This window comes from Pollachius pollachius (genome assembly GCF_949987615.1).
Source record: "Pollachius pollachius genome assembly, chromosome: 7".
Taxonomy (NCBI): domain Eukaryota; kingdom Metazoa; phylum Chordata; class Actinopteri; order Gadiformes; family Gadidae; genus Pollachius; species Pollachius pollachius.
Window position 1 is genome coordinate 24,622,163 of NC_136940.1, and position 7,713 is coordinate 24,629,875.

Here is a 7,713-nt window from a genome sequence, read left to right on the forward strand (position 1 = left end):
CACGTTAAATCCCCTTCTCTTAAACCACCGCCCCACTCTGTAAGTTGTGGCCGAGCCCCACGCGCACGAGCCCGTGTGAATGCCTGTGCCTGTGCGTGTGTGTGTGTGTGTGTGTGTGTGTGTACTTACCTGGCTGTGTTTTTTCTCTTTCCCCCCTTCTGCCTCCCACCCTCGTCCCCATCCCTCACACCTGCACTACCCGCTCCAAGCCTGCAAGCGCAAGGAGCAGGAGCAGCACAAGGACCGCAACATGGCGCCCAAGAAGCAGCGGCTGGTGTTCACCGACCTGCAGCGGCGCACGCTCATCGCCATCTTCAAGGAGAACAAGCGCCCGTCCAAGGAGATGCAGATCACCATCTCCCAGCAGCTGGGCCTGGAGCTGAACACCGTCAGCAACTTCTTCATGAACGCCCGCCGCCGCTGCGTGGACCGTTGGCACGACGACCACGGCGGCAGCCCCGGGCAGCCCGGCACCTCGGCGCCCACCTTCTCCAAGGCCTGAGGGCCCGTTGGGTGGGGGGGGGGGCGTGTGCGGAGGAGGAGGGGAAGGGGAGGCGCGGGGGGGGTCTGGGACAGGAGGCTGGTTCAATCAGTTTGGGTGACCCGTCTACAATGACCGCTCCTGGGCCGACCCCCCCACCCCCTGACACACCCACCAAGCCCGTACCCCACCCTAACCCTGAATGTCTCAATGTGTTCCCCCCCCCCCCCCCCCTCCCCAATGCCTCCAATTCATTCGTGCCATCTGACGACCCTCTCCTCAGTCAGTCAAAAAAACACAAACTCAAGCTCTCAGCCAAAGCGGTCTCATACACACACACACACACACACACACACACACAAAGGACAATCACTGATCAGATCTTTTCTTTTTCCTTTCTTTTTACATTTGTAGGATATCTGTTTGCCTAAAAAGCAAAAGCGACACCAAAGATAGTGCATTTCAGATATTCAGAGACATTCTAGCATTCCTGCAACCGGTTCAGCTTTCATCTCCAGACCCTCATGTTCGTGTCTCGCCTCAAACCTCAACCTCAACCCCCACAGACCCTTCCCCATTCCGGCACAAGACAGAAACAAGGGCAGAAGAAACGGCAATAAATCAGACGGTACAGCACACAGGCCCTGTTCTCCCCGCCCCATCCTGCAGCGCCATGACCATCAGCAAGACAACACAGGGAAGAAAAACAATAACACAGCCAGACTCACAACACCAACAACAACAACAACAACAACAACTGGGCTCTCCTCCTCCTCCTCCTCCTCCTCCCCCTCTAGCTCCTCCTCCACCTCCTCCACCACCATCTCCTCCTCCAACACTTCCTCAACTTCATCCACCTCCTCCTCCACCACCTCCTCCTCCTCCTCCACCACCCCCTCCTCCTCCTCCTCCTCCTCCTCCTCCACCACCCCCTCCTCCTCCTCCTCCTCCTCCTCCACCTCCTCCTTCAGGGGTATTCCCTGTTGGCCGGCCGTTTCAGCGAGCAGCCCGGCCTGATCATACAACAACCTAATGAATTGAAAAATGAATCGATGCAGACGGAGAGAGAGAGAGCAGGGCATTGACCCCCCTCACTCTCCCCCCTTCTCCCACCACCTCTCCCCCTCCCCCTCTCCTTCACCTCCCCTCCCCTCCCTGAAGGTGAAACCCAAGACGATCAGCAGCACAGACTCCCAGCACTGAAGCCCAGGACTGGAGCCCCCCCCCCCCCCCCCCCCCGGACCAGGTCTATATTTTTTTGCACAGATGTCAGAGACCTGGGACGAGACGGTCGTCACGGAGACTCGGGGACGAGACGGTCGTCGTGGAGACCGTCGCCGAGGCACCCGCCACCGGGGTCTGGCCCTCGGCCTCCGCCGGAGGCGCAGCGAGAGGCGGCCGATGTCTGGACATGCTCTTTGTTCTTCTGGGAGCTCTGTCTCTGATCAATAACCGAGAACCAAGCGACAACAAGCCGCCGGGCGGCCGGCCAACTGCATTACAGCCGCAGAGGCAGAGCGGCGAGCGGGGGAGAGCACTTGGAACCCAGCATAGATGGGAACACAAAGGCCTCCGAGCAGCTGTAGCGGAACCCCTCCCTCCCTCCCTCCCTGTCTCCCTCCATCTCTCCCTCCCTCCCTGTCTCCGTGCCGGCAGACCAACAGTGCCCCCTGCTGGTCACAGTGGCGACCGGCAGCCTGAGCGGAAGAGGCCGCAGATTGGAGGAGAGGAGGTGGGGGGAGGATACGAGCGGCTGGATGCGGAGGAGACGTCAGGGCACGACGCGTTCACGTCCTCACGGTTCTTTGAAGACGGATCAATAGCAAACCATTATCCTATTGTTGTTCCTCATCCAACCATTGCTGGTGAAGCCAGAGGAGTGGGGGGATGGTGTAACTGAACGCTGAAAACACACACACACACACACACACACACACACACACACACACACACACACACACCCCACACACACACACACACAGGAACATATAAAGGCAGGGATAAAGCCAGATGTTATCTGATACACTGACCGACCACTGAATAGCTGTGGTTGATCATCAATGAACCAGTGGATAGATCAGAGGAAGTACAAAAAAAAATAACTAAGTACAAAAACTCAGCAGGCAGCCGGGCTAATAGCCGCCCGAGATTCAGACATACCCGAGGCCCCATGGAGGTTTAATTTTACATAATTAAAGATTGATTTGGTGCGCTTGTGCTTTGAAACACAAACGCATAATCCATATTCATTCATGATCCATTCATTAACTCATCGGTTGCCAAGACAGCTTTAGACCGGATTTGATCAAAACAAAAATGTTATTCTGGATAGTCCCTACACATGGGTTTCCCTAGCGAACCTCCACTCTTTAAACCGTCAAATGCTACAAGAATTAGTGCCAATGCTTACTGCCTTAATGCTAATCAGAGAATATGGCACTACGTTCAGACATAACCACGGTGAGCTCACTGATACTGACGATGAGCGGTCTGTGCCATAGCAACCAACAATCAACTTTGAACTGAATTAGAATATACTTTTTTAGTAAAACAAAAAACAAATGAAATAGATTTTAAGGCATACAAAACCAAACCTCAAACGGCAAAGGTACCACAAGAATGTGTCACAGAGTGAGAATGTCACCGACATGCAAACGGAACCATTTTGAAACCGAAAATATTAATCTTTCTTTCTCTATCTCTCTTTCTCTCTCTCTCTCTCTTCCCTTCCTCTCATTCTTTCCGTGGTTCTCTACCTCCTTTATCCCCTTTATTCTTTTGCTCCTTTCTTTCTCTCCTCTTCTCTCTAACAATTGATGCGGGTATTTAATTAGTACCATAGACACAAAGTTTCTATTTCTTGTTACTATTGTGCTCTGTCGTGCATATGTAAGGCACCTTGTTGATAAATCAAAGAAGAAAAAAAAAAGAAAAAAAGGACAAACTTTTTAAAAGGAAAAAAGAAGAGATGCAAGGAAATCGTGTTTTTTTTTCTGTTCTTGTTGATGTTGTTGCATTCTTTGTGAATATGGACTCCAAGGAGACACTTCTCACAAGATGGAGACACAACTGGGAGCAGGAGGAGGAGGAGAATAACGGACAGAACACGTTTCCTCCTCTGGCGTTTCAGAGTCGCCCCTGTAGACCCCCCATGTCACCCCCCCGTCACGCTGGACCCCCACCCGGGATGCGGGGGGGGGGGGGGGGGGGGCTATACACAAGAGGGACAATACGTGACTTTCAAATGCTCTTGTTGATTCAGTGTGCATTGTGTTTGATGGGGTGGGGAGGGGTGTGTTTGTGTGTGTGTGTGGGGGGGGGGGGGGGGGGGGAGTCGTGGATCAAACCGTGGGTCTAGCTTTCTGTAAGGGTCTTTAAATGCAACTGTAGCATTTCCAACAATGTAGTGCGACTAGCAGTGCAGATAGATGAGCGACGGTCATTTTGGAGGATTTGCAAAATGTGGGTTGGGGCGGGGGGGTGGTAGCTAGGAAACGTTGCGTTGCTGAAAGCAGCCGGTCAGAGCCGCCAACAGGGCGACTGGTTGAAGTAGATATGTTGTGTAGAGTGCTACGGGCCTGGGCCAATAGCTGGGCCGCACCAGGGCTGCTGGCTGACCAATGACATGTGTTTGTAGTGAGAACCAATGTGGCTACCTCACTAAGCTGAGTGGTTTGTGAAACCGCCACCAATACCAAAGATTCCCCAGCCTACCGGTCCCAAACTGCCTAGGGGGAGATACGCACCAATGAAGAGCCTCGCCCCTCTCCGTCCAATTACAGACACGCACACCTGTACACACACACACACACACACACACGCACCCACACACACACACAAACACACACGCACCCGAATCCAAATACAATTGTATTGACGGTGCAGTCAGGCCTTCCCACGAGGGGGTGGCGGCCTTGCAAAAAGAGTTGAGTGCCTTTTCCCTTCAACCACGGGGCGGACTGCACTTGGCGCACACACACACACACGCACGCACGCACGCACACACACACACACACACACACACACACAAGCATGCGTGTGAGACGTGCGCATAAACATGCACCCGCATGCAGACAATGCGCTCGTAATTGGATGGACAGGAGGGCGGGGGCCAAAGAGTGGGGGCTGTGTCAGCATTTTTCTCATATATTGACTTTCCATCTTGTAACACTAGAATACAAGCACTTTATCATGTAGAAAGTCTATAAAGCATTTTCTATACACTATTTATTTGAAACAACATACTATGTTAACTCTTTAATCTGTAAGTGTCTTTGTTACTGGCCTGTTCAACCGCGGCAGCTCCCAGTCCTTGGCCTATCAGCGCTCTAGACGCGGCGCTGTGAACGTCCGTCCCGCTTTACGCCCCTCCCACCAGATATTTTTATGTAACAGAGACAGAGAGGGGCTAAAATGGCGGAGGTTCGACGCGGCCGTCGGTCGGACGGTGGTGGTGATATTGTAGTGCCACTGACCCCGACCTCCCCTTCCTCTATCCCACTATGTGCAAGCACAGAGGCTGCCCTATTACAGTGTGGATCCTCATTGACAATTCAGACACAAACCCCCCCCTCTTCCTCTTGAAGCCCCCCCCCCCCCCCCAGTATCTCCCTGTCTTCTCCCCCCGGGCTGGCGGCAAGACTCGGTAGGAGTGTGTCGACAATTCATTCTGAAATACCTCAAACCTTTCGTGTAAAGTTTATGTAATTTAACTTAAAATAATACTGCTAATGATAACAATGATTATGAAACTATGATACTATGATAGTTAGTTTTGGAACTTGTGACTTGAAGCTTTATACTGTTAACTTTTAATTTTTATTTTTTGTTTGCTCTCTTTTCTTTTCTCGTACGTTTTTGCCGTTTTTTTTTGCTACGGCATGTACTTAAGTGTTTTCATAAAGGAAAGACATTGTGAATGTTTCTGTGGAGGCGAACATGAGAAAAGACGAGACAGACAAAAAAAGGCTAGAATGTGGAGAGAAGAGTCTCTCTCAGAGACGGGTATACTAACTAGAGGAAGAAAATCACCAAAAAAAGAAATGTAAAGGAGAATCTGATTTGGATTATGAATTCTTAACCCAAAAAAAATAGACCAAAGAATGAATAATCGTTTACTCATTGTTAGCTTAAGTTGTCTTTTCTCTAAAAAAAATACTAATAATACAGATTTCACCGTTACTTTTGAAGGTTCCTGGGTGTGTTCAAGTGCTCCTGATGTTCTTAGAATATTAAAAACCAGCACCTCCTATTGGACAGGGGGTGCGGCTTTTTCTTTTCTGCATGGATATTGTATAACTGTATAGAAACAAACAGGAATGACCTGTGATTTTGTGGGGGCGAGGAGGCGAACGGACAGACCTGGGGTGTGGGGGGAGATGGGATGGGGGATATTTTTGTTATTGCAAAAACGAGTTTTTTGGATTTGGGGTTTAGTAGTTGGAGGGGTCCTTGTTTTTAGACATTTTTCGTCGCTGTTGGAGTCACCGGTTGTGTGCATGTGTTGTTGCAACTCTCTCCCTTTCCCCGTGTTTCTTTGATGTATATAAATCCCGACAGTAGGGGGCAGCGTGTACTGGGGGAGGTCAAACTCCGCTCCTCCAATCAATAGCATTCAATCTCCATTCCCCAGCGTGGGTCTCGGCTGAGGTCCTGAAACGTGTGTCTTGCTTTTCCAAGGACAGGTTGTTTACTTGGAGTTAATCAGAGGGACACACACAGGCCTCCCGGGAAACCCTACCTGTTCCTGTATGTTTGTCAATATGATTTATCTTTTTTCTTCAAACTGTGTATGTGTGATCATTTGTATCGACGTGTGGTAAACAAAATGTATTTTTTATTTTATTTGGATTTTCTTTACTTTGGGTTGCAATACCTGTCATGCCAAAAAAAAAATGAATCGGAAAACACTTTTCTTATTACCTGACAACTGACCAACCACAGTGCTCCGTGGCAACTGACCCCTCCCACCAGAAATGTCCTCGGCATCTACTGTCAAACAGCATGTGTGTGTGAGTCATTTCCCTGTCGGACAGAAGGTCGCCAATGGGTCTGACGTAGACACCCCCAGTCACACTGTGCTCTCCCTCCTCCGTTACCTGTTAATCAATCAGAACCAAGTGTCTTTGTGATAGTAGAAGACAATCAGTTTCAAAACAAGAAAAGGTAGAGAGAGAGCGGACAGGCCAGAAGGGAGGAGGAGGAGGAGGAGGAGGAAGGATTGAAAGTAGATTAAAAAAAGGAAAAGGAAAAACACGGGAAAAGAGGTTCTCTGAGTGGAGCTGTAGCCCCCGACTGCCAAAGAAACTGCCCCCCCAACAAGCTGTCCACTACTCCCCCTCCCTTCCTCTCCCTCACCCTCACCTCAGTCGCCCCCCCTCCATCAGCATATCACAACCGGACTGAATCTCAACTGATTCACACTGTAATGATGTGTGACGTTAGACCGCTGCCCTCTACGTTGACATATACACACGCGCATTCACAACACTCACACCGTCTCCAACGGCCACAGTCCAACAGTTCACCATCCAGCATCCAACATTCAGGAAAATGTAAAAGAAAATGTGCAAACTTTACATTTGGTAGAACCCCGCGTTCAATCTCCCCCCGAGTCGAAGCGACTCCGACTCCGGCGCGCTCCTCGCCACACGGTGTCACGAGGACACAGCAATCAGTGGCGTACGAGTACACGGCGGAGTCGCCCCCCGCCCCCTACCAAAACAGAACCAAAAAGAACTCCGTTGCCCATCAACCACCACCAGTCTCCTGCTGATCTGATAATGATGTGATCCAGCCGCGGAGAATTAAAGTGACTCCGCGACCGGTTGATTTTTGCACAGAGAACTATGCAAACACCGGACCCCCCAATCTTAATCGTTGCTGTTGGGGTCTGAGTGTACCATTCTGATTTCAAACCTGCCCCCCCCCCCCCTTCCTCCTTCCCTCCCTCCCTCTCTCTCTCTCTCCGATTCATCCATAGCTCTCCCAACCCCCCCCCCAGCCATTAGTAGTCCTTCCCTCCCGGGTACACTAGAGTCTCTGGAGACAGGGATCCTTGGGAAGCTCTACACTCACCGATAGTCTTATCCAGTTTTATGACCCGCACCATACTGCCACTGACGCCCCCACCTAACGGAGTCCATGCCGACACCCCCCCCCCCCCGCATGCCCGCCCTCCCATGCTCCATCATTACGTTGCAATGTCCGAGCGTCTTTGTCCCCCAGGGCCA

At 51.0% G+C, this 7,713-nt stretch overlaps 1 protein-coding gene across 1 annotated transcript in view; it reads left to right on the forward strand.

The window, feature by feature from the left end:
• The window catches only part of LOC307077722 (hepatocyte nuclear factor 6-like), a gene marked incomplete at both ends in the record, with an annotated part of 16,664 nt that extends 16,162 nt beyond the window's left edge, over nucleotides 1-502 (forward strand). The window contains one exon of the mRNA XM_079739185.1: nucleotides 210-502. Coding sequence (XP_079595311.1) covers nucleotides 210-502 — 293 coding nt within the window. The remainder of the gene's footprint in view (nucleotides 1-209) is intronic.
• Nucleotides 503-7,713: the final 7,211 nt, after the last annotated feature.